The 21,835-nt window shown below is 34.3% G+C and overlaps 1 protein-coding gene across 2 annotated transcripts in view; it reads left to right on the top strand.

Annotated features, from left to right (window-relative positions):
* Pik3c2g (phosphatidylinositol-4-phosphate 3-kinase catalytic subunit type 2 gamma) overlaps positions 1-21,835 on the top strand; it is a 352,426-nt gene that overhangs the window by 270,635 nt on the left and 59,956 nt on the right. For both annotated transcript variants that reach the window (XM_027955972.2, XM_027955971.2), the window contains 3 exons: positions 4,175-4,364; positions 4,829-4,950; positions 8,237-8,345. In XM_027955972.2, coding sequence (XP_027811773.2) covers positions 4,175-4,364; positions 4,829-4,950; positions 8,237-8,345 — 421 coding nt within the window. The remainder of the gene's footprint in view (positions 1-4,174; positions 4,365-4,828; positions 4,951-8,236; positions 8,346-21,835) is intronic.

Below are 21,835 nucleotides of genomic sequence, written 5' to 3'. Positions count from 1 at the left end.
AACATCATATGCAATTGTTATTTTTCTCCAACTCCCAAGTCACACATGGGAGTCCTTACAAAATCATGACCCTTTTATTTCTCTGATTCCCTTCCTTCCCTCCTCACTTCAAGTCAGCCACATTAGTACTCTTTGCTAACACTCCAGTCATTCATCTATCTCTGAACTTCTGGACCAGCTGTTGCTTCTGCTAGATTGTGTCACATCAGAAATCCTCCTATCACGCATTCTTGGCAAAATAAGGTCTTTGTCAAATCCTTGAACTCATGTTTTCAGTGAAATTATCTCTGACCACCCAATTTAAAATTGCAACTTTAGTACCTACACTCCTAGGCCCACTCTCTATTTCCCATTTTATTTTAATTATAATATATACAATTTCCCAAGTCCTGTATTTTTATTAATTATTTCATTACTGCCTGAATTTCACATTATAAAAATTCTATATAAGGACAAAATAATTCTGTTTTTACCATTGCTGTACTCCAATATACTAGTGTTGGGATTACTCCTGGCCTGAAGAAGAGTAAATACAGTGGTGTGTGTGTGTGTGTGTGTGTGTGTGTGTGTACTCTTGAATGTCTCTGTGTCAGCACTAATGTATAGAGAAAATGCAAAAGGAATAATAACAAAGCTTTCCACAGGTTATTTTGGGGAAGGAGCACTTTCCTCCCATGGAAGAAAGAAAAAGAATCATCACATATTACTTTATATTTTTCTGTGTTGCTTGAATTATATAAAAAAGTAACTTTCAATGTCCTTAAATCTTAAAACAGACAGATCAATGAGGTCAGCTAAATCCAAAACCTTGGACAATAGCCAAAATAAAACTTAAGTCACAAGGTATACTCAAGAATCCTAAAATACAAGCAGATGTTAACCTCTAACAGTTAAAAGACCTGTGTGGTTCAACATCTGTATGAAGGAAGCTACAGAAGACAGCAGGTCATCCACTGACTTGAGAACAGAAACTGAAAGAAAGAAAGAGAAAGAAAAGGGAGGCTGGCCAACTGGTGCTCACTGGGAGCTGAACAGGCCAATATAAGAAGACCAGCTGAAACTGGGTGGAAATTTTCTGACATTCCAACTCACAGGGAAGGGCAAGGGTTCTAGAGCAAATTAGATAAAAGTTAGAGCAGTCTGAACTCTCAAAGGTAACTGGAGCTTCCTTATAGAAAAAGGTCTCACAACAAAGAGAAACTACTAAAGTATAATCCAAACTGAAAGGACAAGAAGTAATAGGTGCTAATGGAGGAAAAAAAAAGACTAGAAAAGATGGAGGGAGGAGAACCCTGGAGGCATATCTCAGAAAGTATGAGACCATATTTTTAAAATCATAATGTGATAGCAACAGGAAAAGAGGCCCCAGACTCCATAAAAATCTGTATTGCTTCCTAAAATCAAGAATACTAATTTCATATTAAAATGAGCAAGCAAACTACATCATGGTTCAATGACACACAAAATGAATAACAATTGTATAAGAAATGATGTAGTATCCCTAAGATGAAAATTTTCCAGAAAATCATGTTTACCAAAGGAATACACTATATTCTTAGATTTCAATTGTGCTCAAATGATTTCTAAAATGATAAAGATATGAAGAAAAAATATAGACCACATTTAGGAGAATACAGAAATAATTGAACAAAAAAAAGCTATTGGAAAGAAAAGAAAACATAATATTAAACACAATAAACCGGAAGAAATACAGGGTATATAAACACAACATATTGCTTAAAGAGAAAAAGAAGGTGAAACGAGAGGACTTCTAATAAAGAAATGAAAAAAGGTAATGAGGATCCAGAATACATATAATAGAAGTCCCTGTAAAACAAAAGCAAAATTGTATTCTGCAACTGTATCAAAACCCAATTGCACCCAGTGCAGTGGTGCACACCTAAAATCACAGCAACTTGGGAGGCTGAGGCAAGAGGATCAAAAGTTCTCACAGCCAGCCTGGACAACTTAGCTGAAAATCTCAGCAACTTAATGAGACCTTGACTCAACATAAAAAAATTTTTAAAAGACTGGGGATGTAGCTGAGTACTAAAGTGCCCTTAGGTCCAACCCCCAGTACTAAAATAAAACAAACCAAAAAAAAAAATCTAAATTGCATATTTAGTACTTTAATAACTAGGAACACTAGAACTAAGGAATATTTTTTGAGGAATGAGAAGAGTTGAAAGGTTATGTTACATATTCAGAAGAATTATCCAAAATAATCAACACAGAAACATGTTTCAGAAAATCTACTGGATATTGAATAAAAAGAAGTAGCTAGACGGAAAAAAAAAAAAAAAACAGCTCACTCATACATGAAAAAAGTTCACTGTGCCATCAGAGTTTGGGTAGTAATCCTTTATTCCAGAAGAAAATAGAATACTATGTTTATGAAATCCAGAAAAGAAAATGTGACCTAAGAATGTTGTATCCAGCCACACTGATTTTTAAGTACAAAGGCTGCAGGCAAACACTTGTCAACACATAAGAAATCAAAATCTAACTGCTTTGAACAATACCTGAAGAATTTATATGAGGATGAGTTTCAGATCATCAACATGACTGGAGAGATGAGGACTTAACAATTAGAGGAGAGTTCATGATTAAATGGGGGCTATAAGAGAGATACAGTATCCTATGTGTGCTGTGCATGTGCTATGCAATATGGATAGAAGAGCTATGTATAAAAAATGGAAAGAGGAGATAGAAAGCACAAACAAAATGAAATATGCATGCTGCTTGCTCTATCATATTAACTAGGATTAAAATGATGATATTGCAAATCAGATACTGGAGAAGAGGAAAGAAAGGAGATAAAAGAAATTAGGAAATTTTTACATTGCTCACAGTAAAGTAGAAAATTTAAAAAGAAGGGATAAAGAATAAAGTACAAGGCTGCAGGCAAAATATATATATTCCTGGGGATTGGACCCAGAAGCTCTCTACCACTGAGCCACACCCTATCCCTTTTTATTTTATTTTACATGGTCTCACTAAATTGTGGAGGCTGACCTTAAACTTGCAATCCTCCTGCCTCAGTCACCCCAGTAGCTCTTCAGTATTGCCACTATACCCAGCAATCATATTTATATAAAGATATTATTATACCTTTAGAACACAAAACTTCTTAAATTAAAATTTAAAATAAACTTAAAAAGCAGAGACACCAAAACCAAAAGTAAACAGATAAGAAAATCATAGCATGGAAACCAAAAGAAAATTTTGTATGTTTCATATACTATTATTGTAAGCTACCTTTTTTTCTAAGACAATTTGGAGATAAACACAAACATAGAAAAATAAAATTAAAAAAATAAATAATGAAAGTTGAACTATCATTTTCAAAGACATTTAAATATAGGAGGATGCAAGGAATAGGGTAAAGAATATGGCTATATCTGGGCATGGTGGTACATGCCTGAGATCCCAGCAATTTGGGAGGCTGAGACAGGATGATGGCATGTTCAAGGCCAATCTTAGCATTTTAGCAAGGCTCTAAGAAACTTAGAGAGACCCTATCTCAAAATAAAATATTAAAAAAAAATCTGGGGATATAGCTCAGTGGCAAAGCACCTCTGGGTTCAATTCCCATTTAAACAAACAAACTACACACACACACACACACACACACACACACACACACACTAGGTGTTTGGGGGTTTTGTTTGAGGTACTGGGGATTGAACCCAGGGCACTCTACTCAGGCTGGCCTCAAACTTGAGCTCCTCCTACTTCAGCCTCCTGGGATTATAGACATGCACCACCGTACCCAGCTTGCTATTTTTTTTTTTTTTTGAACATATAGTATTTTGTAGGCTTAACTTCTGGGTTTATGTAACTATTTTAAATATTAATAAACTAGAATTAAAACTCCTAAAACATAATCCCTAAAAATTGAAAACATAAAATAAACCTAATAAAAGGTCAAACTACAATACTGTAATTACAGTTATATATTTCACCATGAAGATTTCCTTCATATTTGCTAACAGCTCCAGATATTAATGTGAAGTTTATTAAAATAACATAATAGTTGGGTTGCAAATAAACATATGTGGTTTTTGGCATCCCCCTCCACAAACTCACATCTAGCACACACAAGGAAACTAATGATAAATGAAATGAGTTGATACAGAGGAATCTTGCTGTCTTTTCTTTTCCATTTCTCTAGGAAAATAAAGGAAAGTCTGGAGTGTTTCCCTGTTAAACTGAATAACTTGATCCACACACTTGCACAAATGTCAGCCATCAGCCCTGCCAAATCTACTCCACAGACTTTGCCCCAGGAATCTTTTTTGCTGAGTACAACCAGATCGATTCAAAGAGCAACAATTTTAGGGTTCAGCAAGAAACCCAGTAATGTAAGTCTAAAGTCTGCCATCTTGACTTAATATCATTTGGCTTCCTCTCATTATTTCCTATAGCAGGATTTTTTTACTATGCAAATGAAAATCAGTTATAATTTGAGCAGAAGTGCCATTAAGAGGATGTTTTAAAGAAAAATCATAACAGCCAAAGCTATTAACACAGAACCATCAGAGAGAATAGTTCCTGCCCTGTAGTAGAATATAAATCAAGAGCTAATTAAAGTGTCCATAAGAAAGGAACTGAAGAAATTAGGCAGTTTTTTCCCAGCACATAAGCTTATGATAGTTGTATATATTGCATTTTATAGGTAATATTTGCCTTTACAAATTGCCTCTCTTGGCCTTTGTGATAATTTTTTTAGAAAGATTCTTTCTTTGTTTAGTCTACACAAAACCAGATTTTAGCACATGCTACAGGTTATATTACCATCTTTTAATTTTTACCTCCTTTTCTACAGCTGTATCTGATCCAGGTGACCCACAGTAACAACGAAACAAGCCTGACAGAAAAATCATTTGACCAGTTTTCAACACTCAACAGCCTACTCCAGAAGCAATTTGCATCATTGACTCTCCCAGAGTAAGACTCTATTCTCACACATCATTTTGCCTTCAGTGTTTGTCCTTGAGCAAAAGCAAAAATTATGGTTATATGCTTTCCTATTTGGGAGCAACGCAGTATTCTGACTCCAATGCCATTGAGTCTCTCCCAGAAGAGTCTGTTCTTTCACTGTAAAGAATCTTTTGTCTCATAAAATAGAACAAGGTTTACAATTTTTTTCTTTGCTTCCAGCCATTGATTTTGAAGACAGAAGAAATCAGAACCTATTTTATTTTTCATCAACTATTGGGAAAATTACTTTATTTACCTGTTTTTAAATTTAATCTTCTCAGTTCTTTTCTAAAAGAATAAAATTAAATTGAAAATGCAGAACTAAATTGTATATATACCTATTCTTTAATAGTAAAAAATTAAAAAGCTCTTACGGAATTAGTTCCTGTACCTGAAAGAAATTTAAGTATATTCATATGGGTTAGTATAACTCACATTTGTTAACAACTATGAGCTTTTTAATTATTAATTATTAAACTTGCATTATCTACCCTTAATTGATTATTATGTTCATTTTGAAGCAATCATGAAATCACTTCAGCCATTCATCTTATAATGAAAGAATATTTTTAAATGAGCAAACTACAAATATAATGAAAATAACTACTGTTCTTATAAACCTAAAATTTGTCATTTCCAATGGGCCAAATTTAGATTGTAGAACTCAATGAACACTGGGATTTTTGTTAAATATTTAAATGGTCCTTTAACAACTAAATGTCCACTATATATCTGACAAACTTTGTACATGTAAGTTTTTACTTGGCTTTCACAGTTTAGTCACCTTCCAAAATATAAATATATATATAAATAAGCAAAGTTGTCGATGGATGGAGAGAGGTTGTGCAATGTCAAAACTGAGTAAACCACATTCATGAAAAATTATGCTTACAAATGTCACAGAGACTTCAAAACATGAGTACTTTAAGAATCAGGAAGTCAAGAAATTGGAATGAGAGTATTTTCAAGATTCTAAGAGGGAAGTATCATCATTCTGAAAACTTTCAAACATCTGATTTAAAAATTATCAAAAAAGAAATTTGATCAAATAATTGAGAACAAAGAGACGTGAGCAAAAAATTCAAACTTTGACTGCAAATACTGAATTTAAAATCAATAGTTGACACCATATTATATTAATAATCTTTTAAAAATATAAATTATCGCCTGTTAAATGGCTGTCCTTTGGTTTCAAAATTTTAGAGTAACATGAAGAACTTTAGAAATGCTAATAATCTCTCCATATGCCTCCTCTAAACTTTCAGCTTTATTTAGGATTCCATTTGCTCACCACTTCTGCCTGGCACATGTACCTAAATTGATATTCAAACTATTTAAACAATCCATGGAGAGGAGGGATATGTAGTCTTATGTGGTGCCCTGAACAATACTTGTGTGCTTATGTTCCCAAATGGCGAAGGCTTACAGCAATGCATATAAATGACAGATGAGGGCAAGATTTCCTCTGACTCCTAAATATACCAAGAAGCTCTGTGAGAGTTATATGAAGCTGATCTGGAAAGTATGATCAGAAAGTCAGAGCCATGAAGAATAAAATTCTAATTAGACACAGGCTATAACAGTGGTCTTCAAATGGATCTATTTGTGTTTCTGGGTACTTTCCAAGAATACACAGGCTTGGAAGTATTCCTTAAAATTAATGTATGTCTTTAATTTAATCTGCTTGAGGAAGTTAGAGTTCCTTTTCCTGTCCTACTTTCAACACTACTCTTCTCTCAACCATCCAGAATCTTATTTTAGTATACCGTCCCAGAGTGTAAAAATATCTAAGAACCAGACAAAAAAGTGAATCAAAATCCTGGTGTTGGTTTTGTAGAAAATGAATTACTCTAATAACCAGGTAACATATCTACTTGCAAGTCAGGTGGTTTTTAGTCTTTGTGCTAAACAAAATTGAGGGAGAACATGATAACACTGTCAGACAAAAGACCCTAAAAAGTGATTTTCAATAACTGATTTCTATCTTACAATTGACATGTAAGATTTAAAACAATTGAATGACATTACACAACAGAATTCCTCAATTTTTAGGTACATATTTTATGCATAAGATTTTTAATACATATGTCTATAAAAATATCAACAATGGAATATAATTCATATCAAGCTGTTTTATTCTACCAATAAAGAAAATTCATATATAGATATGTAAATTAATATTTAAAACTAGGCTAAGTCATCTATTTATCAAATTTATTTATGAAAAAAATTACCATATATGTGTATATATATATGTGTGTGTATAGTTATGATATTTATGTGCATGTATGTGTACACATACATTGTTATATTTTTGATTAATTTTGTATTAGAACTAATTTTAATGATAAATAAATCTAGGTCAGAAATTATAATATTTAACACTTTTTAAATAATTAAATACTAATTGTTAAAATACATAATCATATCCATTTTGCATTTCCCTGTCATTTCATCAAGAAGCAGTGAATGGGGTGGCATGAAGCTGTCACCTATTTCCATTTGCTGACAAGCCTTCACTATCCCCTATGTTCATTTCTCCCAGAATCATGGTAGCCAGTTTATGGTCTCCACCAAAAGAGACCTTTTTGTGTGTGAGAGAGATTGCAATCAGAGAAGCTGCTAGTTAGTTCCTAAAAAGAAATATTTAAACAGCAAAATGCATTACCAAATGTCACCATTAAAAGGTTGACCCACTTGATAACTGGTCTTAATCAAGTCCAGTTCATCAAAATGAATCTTCAGACTGTGCGGAGGAAAATCTATAAGTTTTACTCTTGGGGAGAGTGTAACTTTTTTGCAAAGAAAGAGATCAGATGGAAGCATATATCATTTGGTAAAATGTTTAATTTAGTTAGTGCAGTAATGTCTGCAGTAAGCCCAGAAGAAACAATACTATCTGAACTCTCTGAAAAATATACATCATTAACTTTACAAAGTATTTATGAAGCCCCAACATTTGTATTTAAGGAACAAAATGGGTGGTCACCATAAATATAGTAAGAAAGAACATAAAAATAAATTTAATGTCAAACTTAATTAAATTTAGTATTAATATTAATGACAGTAAAAATGGGACAAATGATCACAGCCATGTCAATGAAACTCTCAGAATTAATCACATGAACTATGGCTTTTTCAAATGTTTTCATTGGCACCTTCACCTCATGCAGCTGTTAACTTTGTGAACAATCCTACAATGAAGAGGCCAATGTTTGCACTAATAGAGTTATGCTTTTTTCTTTTAAAACAGGTTTCCTCATTGGTGGCACTTACCTTTTACAAATTCAGATCACAAAAGATTCAGAGATCTAAATCATTATATGGAACAGATACTAAATGGACCACATGAAGTTGCAAATGTATGTTACAACCTATTTTTTTTCTATTTTTACCTAAAATATCAACTATTTCATACAGTATTATCAGAAATAATTTAGAATATTTTATAACTTTCTTTATTCATTCAATGAGTATGTATGTGTAAAGTACATGAACTGGGAACTCTGGAGCAGCTAAAAGGTATGGCACCAGGCCTCAAGTAACATGAAGTACCACAGGGTGCTCTAGAGTTTTAGCGGGGCATGAATTACTTCCAAGTGTAACAAGGGGTTTGAGGGAGAAGAGGTTATCTGACCTGGGTCTTCAACTCCAGGTAGGATTTAGTAGAGTTGGCTTGGTAAAGAGTCTGGAACACAATAAAGTTCAGGAATAAGAAAAAACAGGAAAGAATTGCTTTAGACACATATTGCTGTTGTGACCAATAACCACAAACATGGTGGCTTAAAGTTCTTTAAGTTCTGAAGCTCCAAGTCTGAAAATGGGGTTATAGAACTAAAACCAAAGTGTTGATGGGCCGGTTCTTTCTTTCATCCTTAAAGGTTGCCCGCATTCCTTGGCTTCCAGCAATAGAGTGACATACTCAGGACTCTGGTCTATCTTCACATCTCCTACTTTGGCTCTGAGTTCCCTGACTCCCTTCTAAAAGGGCCTTATGATTACATTGGGACTTCCTGGATAATTCAGGACAATCTCTGCCTCAAGATTCTCAATTGAACTTTATCAACAAAAGCCTCTTTTGTCGTGTAAGGTAACACACTCATAGGTTCAAGGGATTCGGACAGGGATATCTTTGGAGTAAATTATCCTGCCTATCACAGGGATATAAGAAAAAGTTCAAGGACACATTTCTGTTAGGTTTCAATACTTGTGCAGTAAAAGTTTGGTGGACAAGCCAAGTTGTTCAGAACTAAAACTAAACCTTAGAGTTGTTTATCAGGATTCTCCAGAGGAACCAAACCAACAGAATATGTGAGAGTATATTTATATATAGTGAAAGAATCCTATTTTACAGGATTATTGATATTTTTACTAACATTCATATATTTCTTCTATCTCTTTTTCCTTAAAAATCTTATATAATACTAATCAACTTTATTTTGGCTAGCATTTGCAGGATCCAACAGTTTTCATCATTTTACTTTCCGTATTTTTCTATTTTAATTACCACTCTTATAAGCAATATTCATATGGGTCTCATTTTATATCTAGTAGCACAATCTTTACTTTTCAAGTGAATTGTTTAATTATTTACATTTGATATTGTCATCAATGTGGTGTGTGTGTGTGCGTGCATGCATGAGATCTGTCATCTATTAAGTACTTCTTTATCATCCTTCTGATGTGTTTGTTTCCTTATTCTTTCTTCAACTCTTTTAAAAGTATATTATTTATTATTTCATTTTGTCCTGAATTGCCTCAGGATTTATACAGTCTTTCACTGCTGGGAATTGCTACAGAGATTGAAGCATGCATCCCTGTTTTAAGTCTAATATAGACTAGTGCTATTATCAATCACACAATGATAAAAGATCCTGAGAACACTTTTGTCTATTTAACTCATTTGTGTCTTGTATGCTACCAATAATAGGCATCCATAATCGTATCTATAAACTGAAAATGTCATTATAATTTCATATAATTGACATTCATTTAATTCTTTATTCTTGAGGGATATTTTTGCTGACTATTGCATTTGAGTAACAGTAATTTTATTGAAAAGCTTTAAAGCTATCATTTCATTGTCTTTTAGCTTCCACTGTTTCTATTTTGAAGTTATGTCCTCTACTAGTTGCTTCATTGAGTACTTTTTTCTTCTTTATCTGCTTTAAGTATTTTTCTGTTGCTTTTGGTTTCCCATTCTTTTGTTATAATGTGCTCAGGTGTGACACTATTTCTATTTACCAGGCTTGAACTTTAAGGCTTCTCATATTAATATTAGCATACACAAAAGTTCTCAGTAATTATCAAGCCAAATATTACGTATACTTTCTCCTTTTTTCTCTTTCTGTGGGACTGTAAAAAATTATGTGTTAAGCCTTCTCACTATATCCTTTATGTCTGATAATTTTATACCTGTATTTTTTATCCTTGTGTTTTACCCTGCCTCTTTCTCAGTAGTTTCTTCTGAACTCTCTTCTGAGTTATTAGTTCTCTTTTTATCTGTATTTATATTATTAAATGTATTTTTTGAGATTTTAATTTCAAATATTTTATTTTCAGTTTTAGAATGTCCATTTAGGAGTTCCTCAATTTTGCTAAAAATCTCAGTCTTTTTTGCTATTTCTTTGCAAAAAAAATGGGCATTTTTTAATATTAATTCAAACTCCAATATTGGTACAAACTGTGTATATGATTATGTTCCTGCCAGTTTCCAACTACGTAGTCTTAAACCTGGTTATTTACTCATTAATTGTGGCCAGATGGTATACTGCAACATCATTTGTAGAAATAATTTGATCCTATGTTACTATTATCTTAGTGTAGAGAAGAATTGTAAGAAGTGAAGAAGTTAACTATCTAGGATTGCAATAATTCAATTGCAGCAATTCAGATTAGTCCAAACTAAAATGTAGCCCTATTTTTGATTCATCTTTATTCCTCAGATATAGCCATTTGGGATCCAAATCCAAGGAGATCTACTGAAAGCCAACCTCTCAATGTCTCAACTGCTCCAAATTTTATGAGTAAAATAAAATTAACAGAGCATGAGGCTAATTCCCAGGCTCCCATTCCTAAATCTATGTCCTCCCCCAGATTCTAGCTTGGCAACTCTTTACTATTTTGTTGGCCCTCTGATCCTTTCAAGTGAAATTTCAAAAACAAATGTCCAGCTCTTTCAATATTCTCAGCAGAGTATTTGGGCTAACTGAGCTAATATACTATCAACAAAAATGAGAGTCTAGAACTGCAGTCATCACCAAAGTCACCCCTCAGTTTTCAAAGGCATCTTTCAGTCTTATCTCTCTATCCCTGTCCTGTGCTGGAACACAACCTTTCTCTCAGAAAGTGCTATTGTTGGATCTAAGTCAGTGGTCACTTCCCATCCCCAAAAAGCATTTAAAGATTTTTTTTTGTTAGGCTTGGTAATATCCACCAGAGATTCTCAGAAGAGTCTTAAAAATTGCAAGAAATGCCAGACCCCATTTCTGCCCTTTCTCTCATGTGGGACAAAACAGACCTCTTAAGATCCCCCCTCCACCTACCCACACCTACACCCCCCAACACACACACACACACACACACACACACACACACCCCAGAGATGAACAAAGCTGATTCAACTCCTGATGCTTAAGAAGTTCTAATTTTCTTTGCTATTATGTGCTCCTGTTGCCATATTGCATGAAACATTCCTGTGAAGCGAAGGCCAAGTTCCAGAGGATGACAGAATCCTCCTGAGTTCCTGGACATATGCAGGGTTCCCACAGTGATTTATCAAGTACATTATCACTAAGGAAAATGGGTGCGAGGTCTTTGGGCTGCTTTGTCTTTTGATGCAAGAATGGAGAACACTTATAGAATATTTTTGGCTAAACCACATATCTTGAATAAGTATTGTCACCAATGTGAACCTATTTCTACTATTAATTATGCTAATCAACTAGTAACCATTTTTAAAACTAAAAACTCACCTCTAACATTCAGTATGTTAAATAATAAAATTCTTTTTTATCAATTGAGTTGTTAGTGAATAACAGAAGCAAGTGCACTAACTGCCTCTGGTAGGGGATTCTGATTGAAATACTGAGAGCCTTCTCTTTCCTCCTCCTCATTCCAACTGCCCCTAGTTGTGCATCCTTGATTAGGATATTACCAGGCCATGGCTGCATTCTGCAGTCTTGATTAAATGCCACTGGCACATGGGTTATATCTTGACTTAAGAACAACATACATAATATCATGCTGTATATGAAGACATATTCCAAAACAAAGTGGAAGCATTATAACAATGCAACAATTGACCTCATAACTAGAACTTACTAAGGGAACAAAGAACTCTGTTTTTCTCAGCTACAAATTCAATGACCCCTCCTCTTCTCTTGGATCTTGGATAAAACTTTAAATGAAATTACTTGTTCAATCAGGGAATGAATTTCTTTAATCATATTCTGTACAATAGACCAAATCATTAAACATCAAAGAAAACTCACTGAAATTTAAAAATACAGCATACTCAGGCATCTCTTCAAAAATGCCTCCTGTGAAGCAACACACTGATTAAATATGTCAACTTATTTTTGTGCCTCTTAGGTAAGTAATATAGTGGGCTGATGGTACATAGACTTACCTAAAGAAGAAAATCCCCACAATTCAGATCAAGTGTCTGAAGGACTATTTTAGGAAACCTAGATTCTCAGTAATGACTTCATTGGATTGAATATAGTTGGAAGCAAAATGTGAAACTTTTAAATTCCTTGTACCTAAGACATATAGTTTTCAAACTATATGGGAAAATCACCTTGAACCTTAAAAGAATATACATTCTCAGCCCCAATCTAAATCCACTAACTCAGATACTCTCAGGAGGGGCCCAGTATTCTGTATTATTAGATTTTCGTCCATCATAATGTTTAAAACCATTGTCTCAGACAGTAAATATCCCTCCCCCCCCCCTTTTTTTCCAGTTTGGACATGATCAGTCATTTGACCTCTTATATAGCAAGTACTCAAGTATCTTACCATATTATCAATTCTTACCAAATGTAGACTCAAGAACATTGTGCTGCAATATTATTTCAAGGCTGGTAGACTCTCAGCTGGACATGCTGTTTTTGTATTGAAGGACAAGTGCCTGAGCACTTAAGGAGGTCTGCTTAACTCAGTTCTGAGTGAGTTAGAGAAGGCATCCTAGAGTGTATGGCATTCAAGCTGGTCTTCAAGGGCAAGGAGCAGTTAATAAATAGGAATTGAGAAAAGTCATGCTACACAAAGGGAACTGCAAAAAGAAAACATTATGGTTATATGAATGTCTCCTTTTCAGAAACTTAAAGAACTTAATGACTATGTTCTTCTCCATTTTTATTCCTTGTCTCACACAATTATTAACTCTTATCAATATTTATTATGCAGTTTTGAATGAGTAAATGAATAATAGAATCATTAACATACATTAGCCTACAGGATTTGTGTTGCCACTCAAAGCTTGGGGATCTCAAAGCTTGCATCTGAACGTGTTCAGCAGTGGTCTCTAAACTCGTTTATCGTGTTTCTTTTTTAAAGAAATTAGTTTATGTCTCCAAAGTAGATAATTTGCTTATTTATATATGATTTATACCTAAACTACTATATGAATAAGTGATAACATTTTAAAGCTTGTAGGAAAAAATTGTAAAATTTCGGAAAAATTTGTGGAGGTATTACAATATAAATAGTACTTTTAATATTTTCCCTATTCCAGTGTTTAAGCCCACATGAAAACTCATGACAGAGACATCTGGCTCAGTAGAGAAGGATCTTGGGGATCCAGCCAAGTGCCAGCTGTGGGACAGACTTCACTGTGCCTAGTGCCAAGCCCCTGGGCAGAAAGGATGAGCATTAAGAGTGCACTGAGTCATGATTGCAGCCTCAGAAAGATCACTCAGACCCTGCAGATAGTATTTACAATCTGTCTGTTATGTGCAGAGGAAGAGATGAATAGTATGCCTTCACCATGAGAATAGACTAATATTGAAACTGAAGGTATAAACATTATGTTACATGCATTTCTCCTCTTTACAAACTTAAAGAACTTAATGAACCATATGTCAGCAGGAGGAGAAAACAAACATATATAATAATTTTTAAAAACATTGTTCAATAATAGAAAAGTGAGATATTATACTTACATCCTCAATATAAAGAGTATAATATTTCTTTTGGGGAGGAGGGTACTGGGAAATGAACCCAGGGGTACTTAATCAGTGAGCCACACCCCCAGCCATTTTTTACATTTTATTTAGAGACAAGGTCTTACTGAGTTGCTTAGTGCATCACTAAATTGCTGAGGCTGGTTTTTAACTCACAATGCTCTTGCCTCAGCCTCCAAAACTGTTGGAATTACAGGCATGTGCCACCATGCTCGGCTAGTGTATATTCTTTCTTGAATGTATTTAGTCTTCTGTCTCAATAAATGGGAAATGGGAATGAGTTATGACAGAGGCTTCTTCCCTATAGGCTCAAGGCAACTTGATTCATTTTGTTGGGATCCAATTGATTTTTATATATACACAAGGACAATATAGAATGTTGACATCTTAATGTCCCTTACTGGCTCTGACATTCTCTGAAGGTCATGTCCATTCACTTAAACTGTAGTCAGGGGCCACGGAAGTGGCATTTATCTGTAAAGGAAAGTGCTGAGGAAATGGTGGATGAAATTGTCATCTTTGCCTGCTGAATGCTGTCTTATTGATTATGTAAAGCTGTATAGAGACAAGGCCTTTGGGGATGAATTAGGAAATATACAGTAACTTGAAATTATCAGGTTTTGGCCTATGGAGGCAGAGTGCAAAGTAAAGAGGCGTCTGGGTTCTGGTCATGATTTGCAGAAGGTAACTATTGAGATATCTGTATTCTCAAAAGGGCTTTTCAAAGGAAATTCTTAAGTATATATGCTTCCAGGATGAGTTAATCAGAAGTGTGAGACGGGGACTGTCATGAGAGTGGAAAGCCAAGGAGCCAGGTATATGTAGGTAGGGAAGACCTACAATGGTGCAGCTCAGCAAAGCTCAATGAATGTCACTGCCAGCATACACATTGCTGCATGGGAACATAGGAACAAAACCATCAAACATGGAGCCTGCAGTTTTCATCATACTTGCCTTTGCAAATGTGCTCAGTTAAAGTGCTATTGTGGAGGCCCCAGAGATGTTTTCACTTTTTTTGTGTATTGTTTTTAATCTCTTTTGGTCAGTATTTAGGGAAAGGAAGGCTGAAGAAATGTTAGGCACCATAATGTTTTTATCTTGGATTGAATTGAAGTCTAGAATTACAGTGGAAAAAATAAAATAAAATAAAGAGGGGAGGGGACTGGGACATAGGTCAGCAGCAGAGCACTTGTTTAGCATGCACAAGGCCCTGTGTTCCAGCCCCAACACCACAATAAAATAAAATGAAATGAAAGGAGAAGGAAAAGTAAGAGGAATCAAACATGAGGGACTATTGTGAAGCCATAGATTCTTAAAGCGCTGCAAATGGGAATACTTAAGCCACCTTCTGACAATGGAGCTCAGAGGAGGGGGATCTCTTCTAGTTCCACAATTTCCATATGAAAGACACTGAAACTATAGGAGTTCCTTCTCTCAAAGTATCACCCTGTTAATTTAGTTATTTTTTTTTTTCCTTTTGGTGCTAGGGATGGAGCCCAGCACCTTGTTCTGTCACACCTCTAGGCCCCATTTAGCAGATTTTGCACAATGAGAATTTAGAGTACAGCACTTACATGAGGTATATAACCTACATATCATCTTTGAGTTGCCCTTTCTATTCTATAAAGTAAATAAAGCAGTGCTGGCACAATATATGTCAAATCAACAAAAATTAAATGTAGGTGCTGCAGAGCACTGGCATATTAGCTCCATTTTCAGAAATTCCTGTCTCAGTCATTCCACAGATGTTTTTTCATTGCTTGCTTTGCACACTCTCTGGCCATGGGCACTAGGATATTTCCTAGCAATCAATTCTCTCAGAATAAGCTAGGCAGGTTTTACAAAGTATGTTCAAAGCCCCCATCCTTAGAGATGCTAGTCAATAGGTAGAGGTGATATGTAGGTATCTGTGTTGTCTTTTAATAACCCAAGTGATTCAGAAGTTCAGGCAGGTTTGAGAAAATCTGTAGAAACTCATGAAAAGTAGAAAGCTGAGTCAGACATAGATGCTGCCATTAAAAGCTTACAGTCTTTATCCTGTGTTGGAGAGTGCTAATGGCCTCATAAGGATTTCTGCAACATCTCATGTTGGGTTTTTCTTTCCCTTATTTCAAAGAATTTCACAAACTTTGAAATAATGCTCATTATATGGACCATACTGTGACAGAAAATAATGATGTCATCAAATGCAGATCAGCATTAGTAAGCAGTGTGACCTAAGCACTCAGGTTCTCTGTGATGCATAATATAATCAATTTTTAATTATCTTCAAATGGATTTGCCATTGTAAAAGCTTTATGCATCTTCATGTTTGTAGATACTTCCCTGAATCTGTTTACATTCAGAAAATGAAAAAAAAAATTTAGGATTAACAAAGCACTATTGCCTTAAAAATCACATAAACAATTCCAAAGTAAATCATGTTATTTTGGTATTTTTAAAATTTTGTTTTATTGGCACAGTTTTCTTGCCTTATATATATCATCAGAGTCTTTTTCATCAACATTGAAATCTACAAAGTCGGAGACATCCCATCACTAATTTTATTATGTGATATGAATCTAAAGGATGTTTTCAGGCATTCACAATTTTTTTACCACTTTCTAATAAAACAAAAGATTTAAAATTGATCTATAATATTTGTGCTGAATACTTCTGACAGGATAATTTTTCTCTATGATTCTAGAAAAAAGAAATCCTTCTAAAAATACTTTCCTTCTTTCATAATTGCTTGTCATATAGCAGCATAGGAAGATCAAGTTAATCATATTATGTATTAATACTAAAACTCATGTTCCTATACAGTATATTTATTCATAACTATTTTAAAACATTTTACATCATTATACATAACTTTATAAAGATTTTAAAATTTGTATTGGATGCTTACTATGTGTTACACTCTAGATTAAGGCCCATAAATTGGTTGTAGAGAAGAAACTGAAGAGATAGAAATTATGCAAGATATATTTTACTCTCGATGAGTTTATAATGTTGTGATGTGTGCAAAAATTAACACAAATAATACATGCAGTGAGTGGAGAAAGGGGAGAAAAGGAAGTAGAAGATGCAGCTTGACTATAAAGTTAAGCAGTCTTTACTGTTTAAGATCAAATATTATTATGTGCCTGTCTGGGGGCATCCTCAACTCTAAGCAGGGTTGCTTTTTGTCAGGGGAATGACATAAAGGGGGTGCTTTAAAGTGCAAAACCAGTTAAATTAGATGAGCCAGAGGTCTCTGGGGACTTGTCTAAAGATTCAAGAGTAGGCCAGTTGGAGGAGGGATGTCTGCAACTAATTCTCTCTCTCTCTCTCTCTCTCTCTCTCTCTCTCTCTCTCTCTCAAATAAAGTACATGTAAACAAGCCACCATTAAAAACTATCCATCTCTTCTAATGAGTACATTTTGACAACCTTTTCCATTTCTGCCTGACTTTTCTTTAACAAAACACTATTTAGCTTTACTCTCTTCCCCAAAACGAACATAAACTTTGTTTTTCCTTCAGTGTTTGTATTCAAGCAATTAACAGTAGTATTCACAAGAATTGCTTCTACCTCTTTAAATTTTGCTGTTTTGGTGAAATTGTGTACTAAACAAAATTTTTACAAAGAGTCATATAGATATGTCATAAAATTATACAGCAAATGATTGCAATGTCTAAACAAATGTGTACCTACATTTGAATTTAGCTGAGATATGCAAACAGCTGCTGTTTATAACATTTTTAAAGCTATATGCATTGGAATATTTTAGTTCTTCTGATTACTATTGCTCATTTCTGAAAGTCCCTTAAAATAAGGAATGATATCAGTTAAGGATTAAGCAATGTTATTTTTTAAGGCAGAAATCAAATGTCAAAATAAATCCAAATGGATAAATTCTATCTTAATAGTGAACATATGTTTCTTGTTCCCTGCTTGCTAAACCCAGATGTTAATTACCACATTTGTCACTACACTGCTCTTTTCTTATTTGGAGCTAGCTAAGATTACATTGCAGGCAGGATAAATGTCATATGTGTAACATCAGTAAAACCAAGACTATTTCTCACAGTCTGGTAAAATGCTGATGAGATTTTAGAAGATTCTGTAGAAGTTCACTATTCTTCATAAGGTCTTTCTTCTATGTAACTACAGTGTGAATATGGTAGATTAAACTACAAGAAAGACTGGACATTCTGACAAGCTGCTTTGTAAAAGAAAACAAAACAAAAACAATAATACAATTTCTGTTTAACTTTGATTTAAACCTTTTATGGGAATTCATTTTTTTAATTCACATTTTTTACAATACTCCATGGTTTTTCAGAGACAGATTTAGCTTATTGTTTTAACTCACTAAAACTTGCAGCTAATTCTAGATCTTGGCTGGCCAGTTAATAAATGAGAACCTGTAATGTGCTGTCTTTAAAGAGGGAAAAAATGAATCTCAGTGTTATATTACCTTTTTTTCTGGTGTTTGCAAGTACTTTAGCTCTCTAGAGTCTTTGACAACAAGAACATGTTCATATTATATAGAAAAAACACTTAGGTTTTGAATTGATTGACTCAGAGATCAATAATTTTAAATTGCAAATTGCAATGTAATTGGTAAACAAAATATGAGTAAGAACTCTGAACTTGACAAAATACAAACTGATTCAGATTTTAATTTAAAATCATTCTATTGGTTATCAGACTTGTCCTTTATTGTCTACATTTTTCATTTAAAAGAACATTAGGCATTTAAAAAACCCATATTAGTAAAATAAACATCTATTCTAGCAAAGAAAGATTGTATATAGCCTCATAGATCATTTCATATTACCCAATGCACTTACCTGAGCCCTTGGTATCAAAGACTTTTGATTCCCCAAGGCAAATGCCTATCATTCATTCATTCATTCATTCATTCATAAAATGCATAATGTTCTACATAGAAAAAATATTCCAAGTATTTAACAATTATTGGGGTACAAATGCTGACTAAGCAGGATGACTGGCAGCCACTAACCCACCTGTCTGGCCACAGTTTGAATTGACTAGATATTTACTATGAAGATGAGGGGGGCAAGGGAAAATGAATAGTGGGGAGTAGGTCAAGCAGGAAGTTTGAATCTAAACACACCAAGTTGAGTTGCCTATAATACTTTTAGAGATATCAAGTGAAATCTAGACATGTGGATACACATGTCTTCAACTGGAGTGGGGAGGGGAGTTTGACTGGAAGGATACATATGGCAGTTGTCAGCAAGTGTTTGATTATCAAAGCCATAAGACTGGAAGAGATTCCTTAGGGTGGGAATCTAAATATAAAAGAGAATCAGTCAGAGAACTAGACCATACATCACACCAATTTTAAAGCTTAAGGAAATAAAGGAGTATCAACAAGAGTTTCTGACAAGAAGCAACTGGTTGGATGGCCAAAGAGTATGGTGCCTGGAGTTCAAGAGAAAAAAAAAAAGTATTGCAAAGGAGAAGAAATAATGAGCTGTTTCAAATGCAAATGCAATGACTAAAAATTGAAAATGGATCACTGAATTTAGCAAAATAGATATCATTAGTGAGTTTAAGAGGAACAGTTTGGTGGAACTTTTCGGAACAAAATCCTAATTGGAATGCATTCAAAAGAGAATGTAAAGAAAGAGATTTGAGATAGAAAATAAAAAACAATTCATGCAGGATCTTTGCTCTAAGAATAATTGGGGAAAATAGTGTGCAGGGAAATGCAGGTCAATGACTTTATTTATTGAAATAAATTCTGGCATATTTGTGTGCTGATTTTAAAAAACAGATTCATTTTGAAAGCAAAAATTGGTAATTCAAAAGACAAATGAGAACTTGGCTTGGGACAAGAGCAGTGACCTTGAGTAGGAGAAGGATACCAGATCTCATGCCCAAATCAGTCTCAAATTAAAGCAGAGATAGCCCATTCATATAACAGAATAAAGAACACAGGCAAATAAGATGATAGATATGTTTGTTGGGAGCTATGGAAATTTTTTTTCCTATTTCTATTTTTTCAATCAAGAAATTTGACCATGAGCAGAGTGAAGAAGGGAAGAGTTCAGGGAAGTGAAGATAAGGAATGAAACAGTCCTATGTGACTAGAAGAGTAAATGAGTTAATGATATTTGCAGATTTGCCAGAAAATCCTGAAGACCCTCTCAAAGGTAGTGACCATGTTGTTACAGTGAGACCAGTGAGCATGGCTGGATGTGTTTCTCTAGCAACATTTAGTAGCTTTGTTACAGTTTCAGAGTTGGAAGAAAATAACCAGAGTTGGGTTCTTTTTGCCACATGAATAATAAAATAAAGTAAGAAAGAGCCAAAAGAATTGAAAAGAGTTACAATAAATATGATCTGCGGAATCCAAATTGGCCAAGGAGGGACATGAAAACATGAAATGAATTAGGGCCAGTGAAATGGTCATGGAGTCAGGATATTTTTCTGAATTATATAATTAGAGGAAGACAGATGAAAAGGAGGAAGGGGGGTTAGTAGACTGAGAAGCTAGAAATCAAGACAAGGCTTTAGTCACTAGTCAAGGCAAATATGAAAGGAAAATTTGTAGAAGCATTACAACAAGGCTATTATTGAAGCAAGTGACTATGTACCAGGTTTAAAAATATTCAAGAAGTGAAGTCTATGTAAATTAGTATAATCATTGTCGAATCAGTATGAAGAGTCCTCAAAAGACTAGGAATTGAACCACCATATGACCCAGCTATCCCACTCGTTAGCATTTATCCAAAAGAACTAAAATCAGTATACAATATTAGTATGTACATACCAGTATTAATAACAGAGAAATTCAAGAACAAGCCTAGAACTATCTCTTGATGGACATGTCCATCTCTTGATGGACATGGAACCAGCCTAGGTGTCCATGTCCATCAAGAGATGAATGGATAGAGTGTGTATACATGCACAGTGAGTTCTAGTCAACTATAAAGAAGAATGAAATTAAGTCATTTGTGGATAAATGGATGGAAGTGGAAAATACCATGCTAAGTGAAATAAGCCAGACCCCAAAATCAAGGACCAAATGTATATCCTCATATGCAGAAGTTATAAAAAATAAAATACAAATAAGAAAATGTGATCTCATGAAAATAGAAAGATCGGTAGAGGAAAAGTAGAGGAACAAGGGGAGGGAACGGGGAATATCTAAGTGTCAAAGTCAATCAAATTATATGAATGTTTGAATATATCACAATTAATCCCAGTTTTGTGTGTAACTATAATACACCAATGAAACAAATAAATAAATACATGTAAATAAAAAGAAAGAAGACCGGAAAAAAAAGGAGAATGGGGAAGGAACAGGGGGAAAGGCAGGGAGGGAAAGGAGATACTGCATTAAATTATGTTACATGCACATATGAATACATCACAATGAACCCTACTAATATATATTAGAGTGCACTAATAAAAACATGAAAAAGAAAGATTAAAAATATAAAAGGAAATGAAGTTCAGTGACCCAGAGATCCATCCACAGGCAAGTTCAACAACCCAGGATAGAGGACAGTACAATCAGGCATTTTTTATAAAGGAAAAAAGAGCAGAAGTTAGAAGAGCAAGGTAATAAGAGAAGGTCCAGGTCCATCCATGACCAGGACTCCAAAGGGAATAATGGGAAGGAACACAGTTTCCATTTCAAAGACATGAAGGAGAAGCAGA

Source organism: Marmota flaviventris, chromosome 3 (assembly GCF_047511675.1).
Source record: "Marmota flaviventris isolate mMarFla1 chromosome 3, mMarFla1.hap1, whole genome shotgun sequence".
NCBI classification, from domain to species: domain Eukaryota; kingdom Metazoa; phylum Chordata; class Mammalia; order Rodentia; family Sciuridae; genus Marmota; species Marmota flaviventris.
Note: the sequence above shows the minus strand (reverse complement) of the source record. Positions and strands in the feature narration are given on the sequence as shown.